The sequence below is a fragment of the Gallus gallus genome, chromosome 9, assembly GCF_016699485.2.
Source record: "Gallus gallus isolate bGalGal1 chromosome 9, bGalGal1.mat.broiler.GRCg7b, whole genome shotgun sequence".
Taxonomy (NCBI): domain Eukaryota; kingdom Metazoa; phylum Chordata; class Aves; order Galliformes; family Phasianidae; genus Gallus; species Gallus gallus.
In genome coordinates, this window is record NC_052540.1 from 20891683 (window position 1) to 20911192 (window position 19510).

The 19510-nt window shown below is 37.5% G+C and overlaps 1 protein-coding gene across 1 annotated transcript in view; it reads left to right on the forward strand.

Moving 5' to 3' along the window:
* The window catches only part of SI (sucrase-isomaltase), a 44376-nt gene that overhangs the window by 21098 nt on the left and 3768 nt on the right, over positions 1–19510 (forward strand). The window contains exons 22-44 of the mRNA XM_015291762.4: positions 161–249; positions 2867–2916; positions 3421–3591; positions 3937–4086; positions 5044–5253; positions 6128–6282; positions 6928–7096; positions 7905–8001; positions 8113–8225; positions 8307–8432; positions 8718–8846; positions 8958–9065; positions 9371–9433; positions 9683–9817; positions 10307–10391; positions 11341–11479; positions 14792–14925; positions 15377–15411; positions 15503–15619; positions 17010–17158; positions 18250–18334; positions 18438–18494; positions 19357–19481. Coding sequence (XP_015147248.2) covers positions 161–249; positions 2867–2916; positions 3421–3591; positions 3937–4086; positions 5044–5253; positions 6128–6282; positions 6928–7096; positions 7905–8001; positions 8113–8225; positions 8307–8432; positions 8718–8846; positions 8958–9065; positions 9371–9433; positions 9683–9817; positions 10307–10391; positions 11341–11479; positions 14792–14925; positions 15377–15411; positions 15503–15619; positions 17010–17158; positions 18250–18334; positions 18438–18494; positions 19357–19481 — 2691 coding nt within the window. The remainder of the gene's footprint in view (positions 1–160; positions 250–2866; positions 2917–3420; positions 3592–3936; positions 4087–5043; positions 5254–6127; positions 6283–6927; positions 7097–7904; positions 8002–8112; positions 8226–8306; positions 8433–8717; positions 8847–8957; positions 9066–9370; positions 9434–9682; positions 9818–10306; positions 10392–11340; positions 11480–14791; positions 14926–15376; positions 15412–15502; positions 15620–17009; positions 17159–18249; positions 18335–18437; positions 18495–19356; positions 19482–19510) is intronic.

Here is a 19510-nt window from a genome sequence, read left to right on the forward strand (position 1 = left end):
TTTAATATATTTGCATGAAAATGAATGACAGTAAAGGACTAATCTAAGACAAAGTTTTGCAACCCTGCAGAGTGTCGCATTCTTAACACGAACAAGATGGATTTGTTAAAACTGTCTAGCAATTGGTTATATATGTAAGACAAAGATTTTCTTTTGATAGTCGCCAGAATCCACTGGGACTTATAATTGCCCTGGATGAGAACAATACAGCTTCTGGGGAGTTATTTTGGGATGATGGAGAATCTACAGGTGAGTTATTTCTGGTAAAATAGATAAACAAAAGTGTATGCTTACAGACTTCCATTCTCCAGTTAATTTTATAGAGCAAGAATGAGCCATTGAGAACACGCTAACAAACAATTATTAGCGGCTCTTAAGTCATTGGTTGTTCATCATTTTTATGTGGAAAAGAGTAACTGTTATTTAGCTTGTCTTTTTTTTTCCGTGTATTCATGTTGCAACATAACCTTCAGTATGTACAGCTTTGGCACATTAGCATGCTGACTGTTAAACCACAGTGTCAAGATTGATATATATTCTGGTATAGATCCAAATTAATTTCAACGGGTGCAAGAATGCATATAATTAGTGTTGGACACTAAGAATAGGCAGAAAATGAAAAAGTAGCACTTTTATTAACTCTCTGGCATTACGAAAATTGCTTGTGAAAACAGTAGCAGTTTTCTTAACTCAAAGGTACGGTACTAAAGCCAAAATTTGTCATGGCATCTGGTGCATGAGCATGTGAATAGGCATGTATAGGCCATACTTGTCATGTTGCCAACCTCCATAGTATTTCTGAAGATTTAGATGAGTATCCATTTCCATGAAATTAAAATTACTTGGAGTACTTCAATCTCTTAGGCTGTTTTGGCAGTATTTGTCCTATATTATATATATTTTAGAGAAATCAGCAAGCAGTTTGAAAATATATCTTCTCTAATTCATGTCCTATTGTGTCAGCAGTTGGTGTTCAGAACTGCATCCTCCTTACCCAATTTCATATTTACTTTGCCCTGTGACAGAGGTCACTGTCTTTGCAAGAGCAGCAGCTGGAGGGAAGTTGTGATCATATTCCCTTCCCTGTGCTCAGCTGACACTGTCAGGTTTCACTTTGGGGAGGCTGGGACGGGCAGCTGCAGGAACAAGGCCAGGAAGCAGCACGGCTCTGCTGACCTCTGTCAAAGCCTTTGGATTCAGTCTCTGGTCTCCTTGAAGTGGAGAACTCCCAGTCAGATATTCCTTACTAGAACACGTGCATCAGAAATCCTAGCTCACAAATGATGGGTTTCTGCACCCTGATGCTGCAGAGGGAGATGCTGGTGGAGCATTTTGAGCAGTCTGACAGGAGGACAGCTGCCCAAAGATACTGGTGCTCCAGAGGAATTGTGATGGCAACATCAGAAAATTCATTGGAAAGAGAATAACTTGGAAGATTTTGTGCATTTGACCTATAGGGCTCACTTTTGTTATTTTAACTCTATCAATCACATCTCACAGAAAAAAACTTGGAAGCCTCCACTGTTTAAAAATTCTCTAAAAGTTTGGGATGCTCTGAAGAAATAGAGCAGTGGTTTGGCTGATTACTGCAGCGATAAGTATTGAAGGCCTTGGGTGGCTGCTGACATGACAGCTGTATGTACTGCTTTGTCAAGACCTAAAATAACTCAGCAATTATTGTACTCACTTCTGCTGAGTAACAAAACAATAAAACATGTAGTGATTTTATTTCCTGGCCCAGACTTACAGGTTACTGTCTTTTTAGAGAAGTAGTTTACAGTTTCCTTGCAACAAAATAATTTTCCTTTTATTGTAAGGGGAAAAAAAAATGACAGGTGCAGTCAATTTTTGTATCTCTTCTTCTTTCTGTATCATCATTTTCTTTATGAATCGCCTATTTTGATTATTTAGAAGGTTTGGCTTTGAAATATATATCTACATTCAAGAGGATCTAGGAAAACCATAGGGAAAAAAACATAAAAAATAGCCTACATTTTAGGAAGAGTAATTTAAATAATGTTTTGGAAAATTTTGGAAAATTCCTGGCCTTACAAATAAAGTAGTTTAGGAGAACTTTCTAATGTTCAAAGAGAAGATGGTAAGAGTAAAATATAAACGTCTGATGGAAATGATAGTGATTACTTAACCTGTCTAACTCATAAACTTGCTTTTTACCTGCAAAGCGAAAACATATGGAGAGAGCAAAGCACATCATGTCACTTTGGACTATATTTAGCCTTAATCCATGTTAATTTACATCTAGTTTACATTCCTTCATTTCTGCAGAAAGCAGATTGCTGGCCAGGATACCAGTTCTTAAGGTTATAGCAGAAGGGCTGTGAATAATCACTCTTCTTAACTTTGCTGAGCCTCAGCTAGAAAGTTCAACCTGCCTACAGATTTCACTCCTCTGGGCAAATGTAGATAAATAAAAGACCAGAAGGACATTGGAGAGGTCGGTTACAGGTCTTGTAGTTATGTCTCCTGGGAAGAAGTTGTGTGATCTAAATGGGAAAATAAGAGGAAATAGTACAGGTATTTGAAAGTCCAAAAATACTTTCTCAATGGCAAATAACCTTCCACATGTCTAAGTAGAGAATGGTTTAATTGCTTCCTTTTAGAAATGGGAAGTCCTCTACAGCAAGGGTTAAGATAAGGGTTCAGATAATCTTAAACTCTGAGCTCTACGTGGTCTTTAAGAAGAATACCAAATAAGAGTTTAGACCACCAGTAGTTTGCACAGTCTGCTCAGAGCAGCTTCTGAATGCCATAAAGATAATGATGAGTAGTTGCTTGGTGACAAAGACCTGGCTTTTGTTTGTTCCTTTCTGTACTGCAAGGTTAACTTCTTTTTTTTACCTTATAGGAACAATTGAGAGTAACAACTACATTTACTACGAGTTTACAGTTTCCAATGTAAGTATTCTCTTCTAAATGATTTTATTCTCAGGTTTTATCAAGTGTATGATGAAAGGGTGTTCTTTTCTTCCTCCTTATTCTCCTCCACTATTTACTGAGGAGCAAAGTATTTAATACTGTCAAGAGGAGTCATTTTCAAAATGCTGTCATTTAAGTGGGATGAAAGTCTTTTACTTGTCTTCTCTTAATTAATTGTAGTATCTAAACAACTCTCTTTTCACATCATAATCTCAGCTGCAATGTTTATTGAGTGAGAGAACTATAAAGCATCAGAATCTTTATAGTGCCAGAAAAAAGGTGGGTGTAGTGTTCGTTAGTCTGAAAAAAATTATTAAACTGAAAAAACTTTTTGTACCTATACTGAAAAAGCGTCTCCACAGAGGGAGTGCAAGACCTATATCATGTTTGAACCCACAGCATCTGCTTCACGATTCGTTTTCTGCTCTGTGCTATCCACCATATGACAAAGATCACAAGTGAAATGATAACTTTATTTTTCAGAACCGTCTACAAATGAATGTCATAAACAGTGTTTATGTTGATCCAAACAACTTAAAATTTGAAGAAATTAAAATCCTGGGAGTGCTCCAGGAAGTAACGACTGTTACTGTCTCCCTGAACAATGCAGTGCAAACTTCTTCACATAATATCACCTACTACCCTACAGAGAAGGTAAGTTACTAAAAGGCAATTGTGATTCTTTGAAATCACCTCACCTTGGTTTTATATATTGCAAACAAAGTGCAATTGCATTGAATTTATGACACGCTGCTGCTACAGGGAAGACTTGAAGGAAATGCTTTCCCACACTAAAGGTAGCACAGAGATTGCTTTGAACTTGTTATGAACGTGCACTATACACTCTTTAATTATAAGCACCTGATTATCTCAGTTACTGACTCAAAATCAAAATGTTTAACTTATTCTGACCACTTGTGCTCTGTGCCTTTTATTCCTGTGTGCTTCCATACAGATATATTGTATGGGATTTAATAGTTAATTTTTTATTATTTGTAGGTTGCTCATATAACAGGGCTTCAGCTTGAACTGGGAAGATCTTACACAGTAGAATGGACTCAACAACAGAGTATCAACGAAAGGTTTGATTGTTATCCTGGCATAGATTCAACACGAGAAAAATGCGAACAACTTGGCTGTGTCTGGGATGTAAGCAACAATTATTTTCCTAAACTGATGTGACTGGAACATTTCCAGAATCATAGTTTTCCTTCTACATTGGGTTCAGAGGAAGAAGTAGCCAGGTAGATTGGTCAGACTTAAATCACATGGGGGTACAGCCATCAGCTGACCTGTACTAGCAGATTTTATTTACTTCATTGAAACTAAGGTAGTTGACAACAGTGTGCTCTTCCAGAAACTGAGGACAAATGTGGTATTATTTGCAAGGTAGTAGGAAATAATAATAGAACTGGGAAAAATAGAATAGAGTTTATCAGCATCTTCAACTGCCTCTTGTGCTTCATGGGTACCTCAGCCTTAAAGGCTTAACCCCCACTTTCATAGTCACAGAAGCACAGTTTAAGTCAAACTAACTCCTTTGGATTGCTGCTTGAGAAGTAATCCCCAAATCCATTGGAAATCATCTCATGTACAAACTAAACTGTTCCTCTATTGACAGCTATACATCCAATTGATAATACCTGGATGTATCTCCTAGGTATGAACAAAAAAATCTCCTGAGTCTGATCTGTCTTGAATATCTCATGAGTTTTGGTGTATATTCCTGAAGGCAGATGGACCAGAACGGGATTAGGAAGGAATTAAGTTCCATGGAGTTCAGCAAACAAAAATTCATCTGTGTTCTGGGATTAAGTTGAAGATGACAGACAAAGGAAATTTAAATCCATCTTCATTGTGCCACTTGTTGATCTCCTGACTGAATTATTGGCACAATATTGACCAAATTGTATATAAATGAATTTTAGTATAGAGATCTCTGGATTCTGCATAGCTTTTCTTTGTTCACTAATTGCCTTAAGTGTTTCCCAACTTTCAACATGTGACAGCCATCGGATAAAATGGGAGCTTTGGATTTCATGCTAGTAGCATAAAATACAACTTCCCAGCATAGCTCTCTACCTTGCAACCTATTTCCATTTACAGCAGGCACCATCAGACCCGAATAGTCCATCCTGCTATTTCAGCTCTGACAACGTTTATTCTGTTGGAGAAGTAGAATACTCTTCATCAGGTTTGGCAGCCAACCTGAACTTAAGCAGTGCCAATACCAGAGCTAATGACAATTACACTGCACCAATTGGTACGCTACGCTTGGAGGTTAAATACCATACCAACAGCATGCTGCAATTTAAGGTAACGTTATTGAAAAACTATAGTTTATAATATCCTATTGTTAAAAATGGTTCTATTAGTGTAAATTTTCAGTTTTTGTAGACAACTTTGTATCGTATGGACAATAGCACAGTTTCCTTTTAACCGCGCAGTTATTTCCCTTAGGCCACATCTGTGGGTTTTTTTGCCCTAATTTGTACTAGATTTTACAATGAAGTAATACAGATCAGAGGTATATTGCTAATGTATGTGTAACATCACCTAGAAACACTGGAGCTAAAGATATTTTCTTAGTGTACAAGTAAATTTTTATGTGTATGCATTATTATGACTGTAATCTTTATTTTTCCATTAACCAATCCACCTATATTCTAGAATTTTAATACACCATTGGTTAAACCATCATTTATTACTGTGTATTTGATAAGACTGAAATGAATGTGATGAGATAAGATGCACTAAGAGTCAGGTATCAAGAACTAATCCAAGTCAACTTGAAGGATTTGAAAAACTTAAAATAGACAACAATAAATATATATATAGGAGTTCACTACAAGAGTAATCAGAAAGGTATTTAACACTCATGCATATATCTGTACTTAAAAAAATGTAAAATATTTATGAAATTTCAAGTATAGGTACATACTTTTAATTATTGAAGTATGTGAATTCATGAAGGCATTCCTGATTCATATTTACATCTTTAAGAGTTATTTCCAACCCAAGTACTGTGATAGAATTGGAGAAAAGGTATGTATTGGAAGAAAATATTCATCTTGGCAAAAAATTTCAACAATTTTTTTCATTTTAACTAATTCTAGTTTCTGACACAATGATAAGTTTTCAAACATTTCCTTGACATGATTTGCTTGTTTTTTTTCTTTTTTTCCCATAGATTTATGATTACCAGAATGCACGATACGAGGTTCCTATACAATTAAACCTCCCAACCTCCCCAACAAGTACAGCTGAGGGACGACTCTATGACGTATCAATTCAGAAAAAACCATTTGGCATACAGGTTCGACGCAAAAGCACAGGGACAGTTGTGTAAGTTATAGTCGTCATCCCCCCCCCCCCCTTTTTTTTTCCTTTTCATTTTTCAAAACTCCTTGTTGCGTGTTACCTTTTTGAAGTATCTCAAGACCAGTTTTGGTATCCTTTCCATTAAAGACACTGTTAAATGCCTGGTACATCTTCATCAGAGATGGCTTCACAGTTGCACTGTGCAAGAACACTGACTAGAGGAACGATGGAGAATGTATCCTAAGCAATACCCTTTTTCTCACAATTATCTGAGCTTTTTCCCCTTTCACTTGCTGAAAGTCCTGTGGGAAAATGCAGAATGTAGACATCTACAAGGACCTCTTAATGGGTAGCTCCCAAGTCTCTGGGAGGCATGATATTCTACACATTCTTAGATTTTTCTTAGGTCTTCACAACTGGTCATTTGGTTGGGTCTTGGAAAAAGTGTAGGAAAGGAAGAAAAAAAGAAATGTCTCAGCAACTTTTGAAGATGGATTTTGGTTGAGTGGTAATTCATAAATTTGAGAGGAGCTGCTTACTTTACTGTGAAGATAGTCAAACACTGGAACAGGCTTCCTGGTGAGGGGGTTGGTGCCCCAGGACTGTCAGTATTCAAGAGACATTTGGATAGTGTCCCCAGTGATAAATATGCTTTAACTTTTATTTCAGCTGGGATTCACAGCTGCCTACCTTCACATTCAGCGACATGTTCATTCAGATCTCTACCCGCTTGCCATCCCAGTATATATATGGATTTGGAGAAACTGAGCACACCACGTATCGACGTAACATGAACTGGAACACCTGGGGAATGTTCACAAGGGATCAGTCTCCTGCTGTAAGTAGAAATGAATCTAATGCATAGAATTGTTGAGCAGGACTTGAGAGTCCAGAAGATACCTGCTGGTTCTAGACACTTATTGCCTATGACCACATTTATTGAAGCTTATGATTTGAATGGCATCTCAATGAAGTGGTTTTCTTTAAGCCTATGTATTGTTTGTGACCAGAAAAACAAATCGTGTGGCACTCAAACTCTGAGTTATACGCCAGGTGATAACAAATGGCTTATAAATCTCAAGCCCATTGCTCCTTTTTTTGTGCTTCTCAATGAATTACTCTGAAAGTTAGATATGAGTCAGAGACTCACACTACTTAGCTATTCAGTGAGTACTTGGAGAGGTAAATCAGAAACCTTATGTCCATGCATAGACAATGTTTGCAGTTTTCAGGGAATGACCCGTGGTGGTTTATTACAGCTATGACTTCTGGTGTAGATTTCAGAATATCGAAATATACTGGAACAACAGTAGAATATCACTAGCATCTCCAGCTCATATAGATACCTGCTACTGTTGTGGGGGAGGGGGGTGGAGGGAAATAGGCAAGTTCTGTCTTGGGGAAGATCTTTCTTATTTGCAAATTTGAAGATTTCCTATCTACTTGATTACTCTTAACGAGACTGGCTCCAACTGTCAAGCTGAAAGTAGATGTGTTTTGTGGGCATGTAGGTTATTATTATATACTTTTGAAGCTTATTAGTTGTATGTTTAGCAGTTGTGTGTCTCATCTTTTATTAAATGTATTAGTAGATGTAAATAGGTCATTGCTTATGCTGTAGACAACATTTTATTTTTGTTTTGCAGGACCATTTGAATTCCTATGGTCATCATCCCTTTTACATGGCTCTTGAAGAAGATAGCAATGCCCATGGAGTTCTCTTGCTTAACAGCAATGCGATGGGTAAGAAAACCCTTACTTTATTTTCTCAGTGCATTTTATTTTTACGTTCAGTGTTTTGCAGTATGTGTTAATCTAGGCATCCTTTTCTCATTTCACTTTCCCCATTACCAGATGTGACTCTTCAGCCAACCCCTGCCCTGACATACCGCACCATTGGAGGAATTCTTGACTTCTACATGGTTTTGGGCCCAACACCAGAGCTCGTTGTTCAGGAGTACACTGAAGTAGGACTCTTACCCATTACCAATTTGCTCTCCTTGGTTGGTTAGTTTTCACCTATTCACCACAAATACTCTCATTTTCAGCTAATTGGACGACCAGTGATGCCACCTTACTGGTCCTTGGGATTCCAATTGTGCCGCTATGGATATAGGAATGATTCTGAAGTTGCCCAGCTGGTGGAGGAGATGAAGGCAACTCAAATTCCCTACGTAAGCTGGTTGCATTTAATGTTTGAGCTCATGGCTGCACTCCTGACTTCAGAGTATTAAGAACCTTCAAATACAAAAAAAGTGAAACAAAAAACAACTCTATCTCACTGCCATGGTAGATCCCTTTCTGCTGAGCTGCTCTTCAGCATCTCATCTTCTAAGCTGTACCTGTGTCCAGCATTACTCTGTCCAGACAGTTTAAACTGAAAGTGACTCTTTGGAAGATGATCTATAAATATATACTTTGAAATTGAAATTTCTGTTCATTGTTTTTTTTAATTGCAGGATGTCCAATATGTAGATATTGACCATATGGAACGGCAACTGGATTTCACTCTTAGCTCACGCTTTACTGGGTTACCGGCTCTTGTTAACAAAATAAAAGGAGAAGGAATGAGATTTATCATTATACTGGTTAGTTTTGAATACTGGTTTTCAATTGCAAATTATCAATGCAGGATGTATTTAACAGCATTCCTAATCCTGTTTGACCATAAGTTAAAAGAGTATTGCATTCAATTTTAGGATCCAACCATCTCTGGAAATGAAACTAATTATCCTACCTTCTCAAGAGGTGTGGATAATGATGTCTTCATGAAGTGGCCAAACAGCAATGACATTATATATTCCAAGGTACTGTTCTTAAATGTGTATGACAATAAATATAAATCGCATCCAAGTGAGAAACATGCCAGCCTCAAATTCATTGCCATCCATAGGCGCAGTGCAGTCTGCTAATCATAGAATCGTAGAATTGATAACTACATTCATACCTGAATGTAAATGATGCATTGAACACATATTGTAAGTTGAACTGTTTTCAGTTTGCATTGTCATTCATAAATGTAGCAGTGAAGAATGGTTTTCTCTCTCTGTTTCTGGTGTTCAGTTTATACATTGGGTGTTCTGATTGTTTCAAAATATCCTTTGTCCTGTAGGTCTGGCCGTTTCTTCCCAATGTTCAAGTCAATGAGTCACTGCCTGAGCAAACCCAAATACAGGTAAATATTGGTACAGTTTGGCTATTGACTCAGACATAGAGGGAGAAGTGAAGTACATTACTTAAGAAAAATGGCAGCAAACTAGTTGATAAAATCTTGTTTGGAATAAGATGCAGAAAGTGGCTAGCTCTCTGTTAGAGACAAAAAAGAAAACAGGTGATTATTTTGTGTTTCAACAAAAGTTTTGGCATCCCAACTGTAGGATGCTTTCACTTCTGTATCTTTTCTATTTTTCTACTATTTTTACAGCTCTTTGGAGCACATGCAGCTTTCCCAGACTTCCTCCGCAATTCCACAGTAGAGTGGTGGAAGAGAGAAATCATGGAGTTCTACAACAATCCCACTGATCCCTCAAAAAGCATCAAGTTCGATGGCCTGTGGATTGTAAGTGGAGAAATACATTTTATTTCTGGATTTTTTTCTCTGCCAGACACTAGCAGAGATCGGCACATTTCACAGCGTGTGTTCAAGTTCAGAAGGTACCTGGTGCTAAATTGCCATTAAATAAAACAAAGAACTAGTCTGGAGGGACAGGAAGCGGACTACCAGGCAGAACCTGAGCTCCCAGCTGAAGGCACCAGCTTAGCTCTGGGCTATACATTTGCACTACTTCAGTCATGACTTCTTTCTTTTGCTGTGACACTGAACGGATGCAACCAAACTCAGACTGGCTTTGCTTCTTACGCTTTGCTGCTCCCTGTCCCTGTGCTGTGCCTGGTGTGAATATGTGTCAAGCAAGTGTGGAGATGCAGGCTGAGATTGCAGCTGCAAGATTCCCAAGGGCACCCGCAGTTCTGCTGGTTGTAATTTAGAATTTAGTGTGTTTTGTATGAGGGAAGCAAATCCAATCAAGTTTTGCTCTACATCTTTTAGGACATGAATGAACCGGCAACTTTTATGAACGCTGCATTTGGTGGCTGTAGAAACGAGATCCTAAATAACCCACCGTATATGCCTCGTAAGTCTGACCGTTTCTTAAAACAGTTTTAGGACATTCTGACTAATATGAAATCTCTTATATGGTATATGCAGTGTAAATGTCTGAATTTAGGTATATGAAACCACAACCACGCCACTAACTTACTGTCTCTTCTCTTCCAAGAATAAGAGTGCACTTAAATCCCATCTCCTTCAGCTGATAGCAGAGGCTACATGGCACTTTTAAAGACTGAAGTTATTTTTAACTACTGTCTGCATATGGATTTTGATACCTGTTTTCTATCTAGGTGTTTTGCTAGGGGCATGGTGGAGAATGTAATTCCCTTCTGCAGTTTCCTCAGATGAATAATGTAATTAATTAAAATTTCAAAAAATATCCCAGTCTCCTTTAATTAGTATTTATCCATACAGTAAAATGCTTGAAACTCTCAGCTAGCATTTATCTACGTATGACAGTAATTTAAATTCTTAGCTTTAAATTCTTTATTTAAGTGCTGATGTGAGATGGTACAAATCAGGAATGATTTTGTAATGTTTTATTAGAATGCACTTGCTGCCTACTGTTGTCATCAGTATCATAAATAATTTCTCAGGAATTGTCAGTAAGTTAGTATTCAAATGTAGGCCTTCACCAGCAGCACCACCTCCAGGTTTCTGTATACATGCGTGACAGGGCAGATCTGCAAAGATTTGCAATATCTTTGCAATTTAGAGTATATACCTTACTTACTCTTGGAGCCTTTCCAGCTATTAACACTTACAGACCCCATTGCCTACGCAGAAAGATTGGAGATATTCCATTTCATGAAAATGGAAATGCTCTTTTGTAAGAAGCAAGAGATGTCAGTGTAGATCTCTAAAAGAGAGTAAACACAGCAGAGAGAGAATGATAACTAACAAAAAGTAACTCAATTTGTTATTGAGTCTTCCTCATTAAAAGGCAAGTATTGTTGTTCCCTTTCTGTTAGATTTGGGATACCGGTCAGAAGGTTTAACTTACAAAAGTCCATGCATGGAAGGTCAGCAATACCTCCCAGATGGTACCCCAGTTAGGCACTATGATGTCCACAGCCTTTATGGATGGGCTCAAACAAGACCTACCCTCGAGTAAGTAAGATTTGCACACTTTCTTGCTATTTCCAAAATATGTTGCAAGTGAATAATGGGTGACTTCATTCTTATACCCCCAAATTCTCATGAGTTTTCTATGCTTGAGAAATCTTTCTTTTCATCCAAATAGTTTTGATTCTTCACTTGAGTTCAAAGTGGAGTTTGGTTTTTAAAGTTTCAGCACCAATGCTATAATTATTCCTGGTAGTCGGTAAGAAGGGTGGGAGAAACCTGAGCTGCTGGAAAGGATGTGCAGGAGAAGGCAAGATGTGTCTGCACAGCTCTGAGCTGAGGCCATGCTCCCATAGTTTTGCTATGTAAAGGCATTCTGCTATTGGAGCCAGTTAGAAAAATTTAACTCAAGAATGTCTACACCTGCAGTGCATCACTCACTGTCTCAGCATGGGCAGGCGATGGCTTCATTTTGAGTGTCATGGCTTTAAAATCACTGACGCTAAGCAGATGTAGTTTTCAAGGTACTTTTTAAAGACAGTTTACCCCAAGTCTGATATTAAAGAAACTTCCTCCTCACCACAAAGCAGTTCTTTGTTTGTCAGTCTTAAGGATTCCATCCATATAAATTTTACATTGGCCAAGCTTAACTGCTTACCTGTATTATTAAATAAAATTATCATGGTGCTGCTTCTCACATAGTTTAATAAGAGTGCAATTACTCACTACCAAGCGTTCTCCTGTCCCACTGCATTCACTCACACCCCATTGCCTTTCCAGCAGAGGTTTCTGTTACAAGACCACCCCGGGGCTGTCCTGGGGCAATGCATTGCAAATGGGAGCACTCAATCTCAAGGCATCACGCTGCTCTTCCCTTACAAAGCAGAAGAAAGAATAGGTCTGAACATTTGCATCAGCTCTTGTTACCACTAATTACTCATTATATTCTCAGCTAATTACTGCAATTAACATATAAAACATTTTTTTGTTGTTGTTGTTTCTAGGTAGTGCTGGGACAGCCCGTTTTGTTTCTAGCACTGATGTTGTTCTAGCCTTACACTACATGTCCACTGCTGAAGAATGAATAGAGTTTCTAAGAATGTTAATTTAAGAAAGGCTCTATTATATCCCTATTGTTTCTATTATATCCCTTACTGAAAATAACTTGGATAGCATTATGTTATGGCTTGATTCTGTGTATCAAGTGTGAACTGAAATGCAGTGAAACATTTACTTTCTTCTGTTTTGAGAGATACTGTTAACAGAGATGACTACCAGAAATTACACGGCTTATATCAACATTCTCACACTTGATTGAAACTTACATAAAATTATTCTTAAAAAAAAAAAAAAAAAAAGAAAAAGAATCTCAGTTCCCTATTTATTCTTTGATGCTAACCAAAGTAGTAACTGTGACACTGAATATATATGGTAATAATAGTTTACCTTAATACTACACCATCTAAACAGGAAGACTTTGCATCCAAAAGCCCTCAAAGCCTGTAATGTAAAATTGTTACCTAACAATATAATTTCACTCCTCCATTAGTTAGACAGAGGAAGTTCCTGCATTTTACCTCAAGGCTGTTCTTTGTACTAAGGCTTTTGCAAAGATGTAAAAGTCAGAACCTTTAATAGTGAATCCAGTAACCACTTTGAGGTCTAACTAAGGTTTGGTAACATGAGGAATTGCTTTTCAGGAATACAGTTTTGGTTTAGTCCTGAAGCAGAGAGCTGAGTCAGCAAAACACTGAGCACTCATCCTTGAGCAGCTCTGTGCATGGCATACACTTTCTTTACACGCCAAATTTGAGCTGGATGTCTCAGAGCATTGTTGAAGCAGAGTAAACCAAACTGAAAATGTTTGATAATACATTATAGAGAAATAAAAGGTACCAGAAAGCTTACTGTTTGTTTCAGAAGAAGTAATTACAGCATATTAGTCTAGTTTAATTATTACAGTCATTTAAGTGACTTGTGTATTTTTTTTTTTATTATTTTTGCTGTAATTACAGCATCACTAAAGCTGCAAATCACATAGAAAAATAAGTAGTGTTTCATTGAAAGCAGCTGTTGAGACATTTATTGTGGAGCTAGCATTGGAGAGCAGTGCAATTCAGTCAGCATAGCTTGCTAACTAGTATTTCAGTTCAGCATTTTGTGATAACGATTCACAGTGAGTGCAGGGCTGCAAAGGAACAATAGGAAACCAGAGCAGCTCTGAATCCCCACACAGACCAGCAATATGTGCTGCAGGGAAAGGTGCTTGTATCCTTTGTGGGGCAGTTAGGGAGAGTAAATTCATCTCAGCTCAGCTAACTTTTTTTTTTTAATTATTATTATTTCCATAAAGCTGTTTGGTTACCTTTGGTGGTATTTTGTGGCAATGGCACATTTAAGAATGGCTTTATTTAAGAATCTGAATATTTTATTCTTTATGTTGTTTGAGAAATTGTTCTGGCTGATGAATTGGTTCCCATCTTGCTGACTTGCAACCCAGCTTTGGGGGCCCCAGGAGAGCTCTTCCCCTTAGTTGCTAGCAAACCAAGGCATGATCCATTTCTGCTTATGCCTTGCTTTTGTTTTGGGAGAGAAGAACAAGTTTCACCATCTTCAGAAGGGAACTAATGCAAATCCTCGATTTAAACCTCTTCTATTTATGAGAAAGCTAGATGTGGTCAGATTGAGAGGTCACCTAATGCCAAGGCAGACACCTCCAATGGTCCTGCTTGCACTGTGAGGCCCCAGTACCTGGTGTGAGATGAAAATGACTGCTTTAATACACATGCTTCTGGACAAGTCCATGTTGGTCATTTCATATCAACCTTTGAAGGCATCTTGGTGTTTCTGATGTGATCAGAGCTCCATTGCTTGTATTTTGTTCTGATACCTTTTTGGAAACTGAACTTATGCTGCCACATTTACTGTTCAAAATCCCTTTTTATCATCTTGGTTGTAGTTTTCTTAAGATTATTTTCAACCAGTGCTGCCAGTTTTCAGGTTCTGCAATAAATTAGTGATGTGCCCTATATAACACTTCTTGTAGACCTATTACATGTGCAAATTAGGCTGCATTTGTGTTTTCCCACAGAGTAATTGTCTTCAAATGAAAATCTGCATTTTAATACCTCTTTGTTTTGCTGGTTTGTTCACTAACCATAGGTTGTCTGACACTTGCATCGATTTTCTACATATATCTGAATCTCAGTGAATTGTTATAAAAAGCACATCTGGATTGGATGCATACATATTCGTGCACTTTGATATGAAAATATAAGCCCCTATGTTTATTTTCAGAGAAGATCTTACGTAATAAGTTCTCAGATAATTTATTTCTTCATCTATTTTCAATGTCAGAGCATTGCAGAGTGTCACAAGGGAACGTGGGATTGTCATCACCCGTTCAACATATCCCAGCAGTGGAAGATGGGCAGGACATTGGCTGGGTGATAACGCTGCAGCTTGGGATCAGTTGTCAAAGTCTATTATTGGTATGTAAAAGGAAGGGGATCTGCAATCAGTTTATTTAGTGCAGTAATTCCTTTTCCTTGATTTACTTACTTTTAGGACCCACTGATTTTAGCTGAAATAAGCTCTTTTCTTTTGCCGTCAGAATTCATGGTCAGTTCCTTGTTGACCTCTTCTTTGCCTCTCCACTGGGTCTTGGGATCTCCGTTGTTCCTTCACCATCTTCCTGCTCCTTGTTCTGCCACCTCCTTTCTTGTCACCTCCTGGTGCTGCTGCCCAACATCTCTGACTGCTTCTGACAAATCAGTTGCCATATCTTTCTGTAGAAGAAAAAGCATGACACATCAGAGAAATAGTGAAACCTTCTTTTTTGTTTCTCATTCGGCATTATATTATATATTATCTAGCACAGCCATTAGCATATGAAAGGGGAAAGAAAAACAGCTGGTAACATTGAATTATTTTTCCTTTCAGGTATGATGGAGTTCAGTCTCTTTGGAATATCATATGTAAGCTAAAGAGTTATTACCTAATATTTAATTTTCTTGATACTGTATAAGAATTGATGGTATTTCAACTGGATTATTTGTCAACTTTCAGACAGGAGCTGATATCTGTGGCTTCTTTAATGACTCAGAGTATGAGTTGTGTCTTCGTTGGATGCAGCTGGGTTCATTCTACCCATACTCAAGGAACCACAATGAGAAAGGAACAAAAGTGAGTTGCAAATTATTAATGGCAGTTGATAGCTGGGCAGTGCAACTGTAGAGACCAGCATGAATGTTACATAATCCATACAGCCTTGAAAAAATACATTCCAAGCAAAATAGAAATGAAAAGAACATGTTTGACTCTTCATCAAATAAATAACAGTCTTTATTTTTACATTAGCTCTGCTGTAAGCCTCCCCTACACCTTGGAAGTTTTATCCCTGCAGAGGGGCTGCTCTTGGATTAAGATTACTTGAAGGAAGAGTATTCTAATTTTGACTTGAGTGAATAAAATCCCACATGTTTTTCTCTGTTGGCTATTTTTATTTAAACTCACTGCACAAGGAAGACTGAAATAGACTGCTTTTATGGCAAATATTGTTAAAGGAGAAAAACTGACCTTGGTGTTTTAAGCCCTAATTTTCTGTAATTATACAACAAGTGAGAAAATGAAACAATGTAATATGACTCGAGTAAAAGTCAGGAATTTAGATACTTTACATATTTGCCACCATCAAATACTTTATTTCTTTTAGGAAAAAAAAAAAAAAAAAAAGGAAAATAGTTGGCTAAATGTAGGCCTGTGATGGCTAAGGGCTGTACCGTAGAAAGCTGTAAAACTAGATAAGTGGAAAAATAAAAATTGAAACAGTACATAGATTCCAGTTCAAGCTTTGGGTCTAGTTGAGTAGAGCTATTTTTATGGCACGTGTCTAATGAATTAGAGTCTCCTTTTCAAAAACTATGTTCTTTATCTTGCTGCAGCACACCTTTCTGTTGGATTTTAAAGCCTTTAAAAATGCAGATTCAGGGTTATCATGTTGCTTCCAGTCTTACCCAATTTGCCAGGGTATCATTCAGTACGTTCAGTAAAGATTGGAAGTGCTCGCTGACATCAGTCATTAGTGCCTGGTCTCTTTCTGTTCTGAGTGCTGCCCTGCAGCAGGGAGGGATAATGAATTACGTACACGGGATGTGTTGCACCTTCAAGACAACTTGCATGAAATATTTTCTCCAGTACTCCCCACAGATTTTTCTCATCTTCCTCTTTTCTGGTTTCCCTCTTTGGAATGGCAGTCATACCTACTGTTTTTACTGTCGCGTTGCCCTTAGTGAAGAACAAATAAGTGGAGATGCTCTATTTCTGAGACAGGGGAATTTGCAAAGACGTCTAGAATTTCCTCAGCTCTATCTTGCTATGCTGATTTTGACACACCTTTGGTAATTACCACTGCTACTAATAGGTTATACGAAGTCATGAGAGTAGAAAAATGGAAGAGATGCTTGATATGAAGTCCCTTGTAAATATCAACAAAATCTTTGACTCGTTCTTTTCTTTAATAGCTGTTTTAAACACAATAATCCACTTTGAATAACAACAGATTCCTCTCTTTTAGAGACAGGATCCTGCTTCCTGGAACTCGACGTTTGTGGACATTTCCCGGCACGTGATGAATATCAGATACACTCTGTTGCCCTATTTGTACACCTTACTGCATGAGGCCCATGTCCATGGCAGTACTGTGGTCCGCCCCGTGCTCCATGAGTAAGTGCAGCTCCTTTGCCCTCCTCATCAGGAATTTCCACTACAACTTCTGGAGTTAGGGTCCTCTTAACAGCAGTTTTCTGTTTGTTAAAGTCTTTTTTTTTTTTTTTTCCTGTTAAAAAAAATGCATGAAATGTGAGTATGAGATTTTATTGTTGAGTGTCACTTGAACAGAAGTAGTCCTCTGTTTTAAGCCATGCATAATCAAATATTTGTTAAGGAGGAATTCATTATGGTTAGATTGGATGATCTTGTAGGTCTTTTCCAACCTTGGTGATTCTATAATTCTATTCGTACATCTTAAAGTTCACCCTCAGCCTCTTGAGGGAAAGCAACAACAAAGTCTTACCTGATGGTAGACATACATAGAATAAAAAACTAGACAAAAACTTTAAGTATATAGAGAGTTTTGCTCTAAGTGAGAGGTATGCATGCATGGAAAAGCTTTTTTTTTTCTTTTTCTGTTTTTCTCTCTTTTTTTTCTGTCCAAACTATAGAGTGAATCAAAAAATATCTATTTTTAGACACAAAACTTTCTTTGTTCCTGATCAGGAGGAGCAGTACCAGTAAAAGTTCCAACTCGACACTACATATACTAGATATGATCTAGTATACGTATGCTTCTCTTGGCTGAGAAACATCAAGTTGGTTACATGCATTGTCCAAACCACATGCCCAAGATGGAGGTGTCACAAATTTGTGATTTCCAGACTGCTCACTGTTGCTGATACCTCCTCAGCAAAACTGACCTTCTGAATGTTGTGATCTAGACAGAATGAGAAATCTTTTTGGAAATTAAAGGGGAAAAAAAAAAAAGCTAAGTAGTAGCCTGCAGTTCTCTAATGATTTTCATATTAGAATCTTTATGCATACTTGGCAAAGATTAATTACGTATTTAAAAGGAAATAGATAAATAAATGATACATATTTAATCACCTCTGAGTTACTGTTAATACTAGAATAAATACAGATGAGGAAATACTAGGTACTGAGAATAGTAGATTAAATTACCAGAAATAAATGCCTTGAAGAGGGAATACTTTGGAAAAGTTCACCGCCCAGCGTCTAATCATGGCTCTGTTAATTTGCAGGTTTGCACAAGAAAGAGCAACCTGGGATATTTTTGAGCAATTCCTCTGGGGACCTGCCCTGCTCATCAGCCCTGTAATGGCTCCGGTATGTCATGAAGCACCTAACTGGATATGAAAATTTTAACATCTCTTTAGCTAAGCTTCCTTTTTTGCTTTAACTTCCCTAAAACATGTCTCTTTAATTCCAGGGTGCTGTAACGGTGAATGCTTACTTACCCAATGCCCGCTGGTATGATTACCACACAGTAAGTCATCTTCAAAATTCCATGCATTCTTTACAATGCTCTTTGGATAGCAGCAGAGTCTGAAGCCACTATTTCCCTTTTACAAACTTGTGTTTAATATCAGTTACTGGCAATATAACAGCTACATCTTCTTAGCTAATTTCTTATAACAGCCCTTAGTTTCTTGTATTGTAATGCTTAACGTGACCACAGTTAGGAAAAAAAAAGTAAAAGATGGAAATAATGGCTTTAGTTCTTCTGTTGACTCAGTTTTAACTCTTGAATGATGTGCACAACTTCTTTATAAGCAATTGTTACATTTTAACCCTGATAGGCAATTAAGCACCACACAGCTGCTCCCTTCTTCCTCCCTGTAGGGTGCGGAGACAATACAGAATGTAAGAGAACTCATGGGTTGAGCTTAATATGAGCAGTTAAATATGCAAAGCAAAAGCTGTGTATGCAAGCAAAGCAAAATAAGGAATTTGTTCAGTACTTCTAGTTGGAAGATAGATGTTTAACCTCTTCCAGGAAGGCAGAGTTCTGTCACATCTAATGGTTTCTTGGGAAGACAAATGCTGTAACTCTGCATGTCTCCTTTCCTCCTTCTTTCCCCTAGCTTAAACTGAAATTTCTATTTCACCTGAACAGTCAGTCACCTTTGTTTACCTACCATCACCTGGAGTAAAAAAAATCTTATAGTTTCGTAGTTTTTCTTAAAACCATCAAGTAGTTATGGAATTTGTAATAACAATTGCTACAGAATTTACCTACCAAAAAAAAAAAAAAAAAAAGCAACAACAACAAAAGATTATTTTATTCTAAAAAAGCCCTATAAAACAAGTAATTCAATAGAGGATTTCTATTATTTTTTCATGAATAGGATGAACATATTAATGCTAGGGGAGAATACAGAGTTTTATCAGCTCCTTTGGAACATATCAATCTTCATATCCGAGGTGGTTACATCCTGGCTTGGCAAGAACCTGCTAATACAACCTTTTTCAGGTACGATAAGGTTAACTGGAAAACTAAAA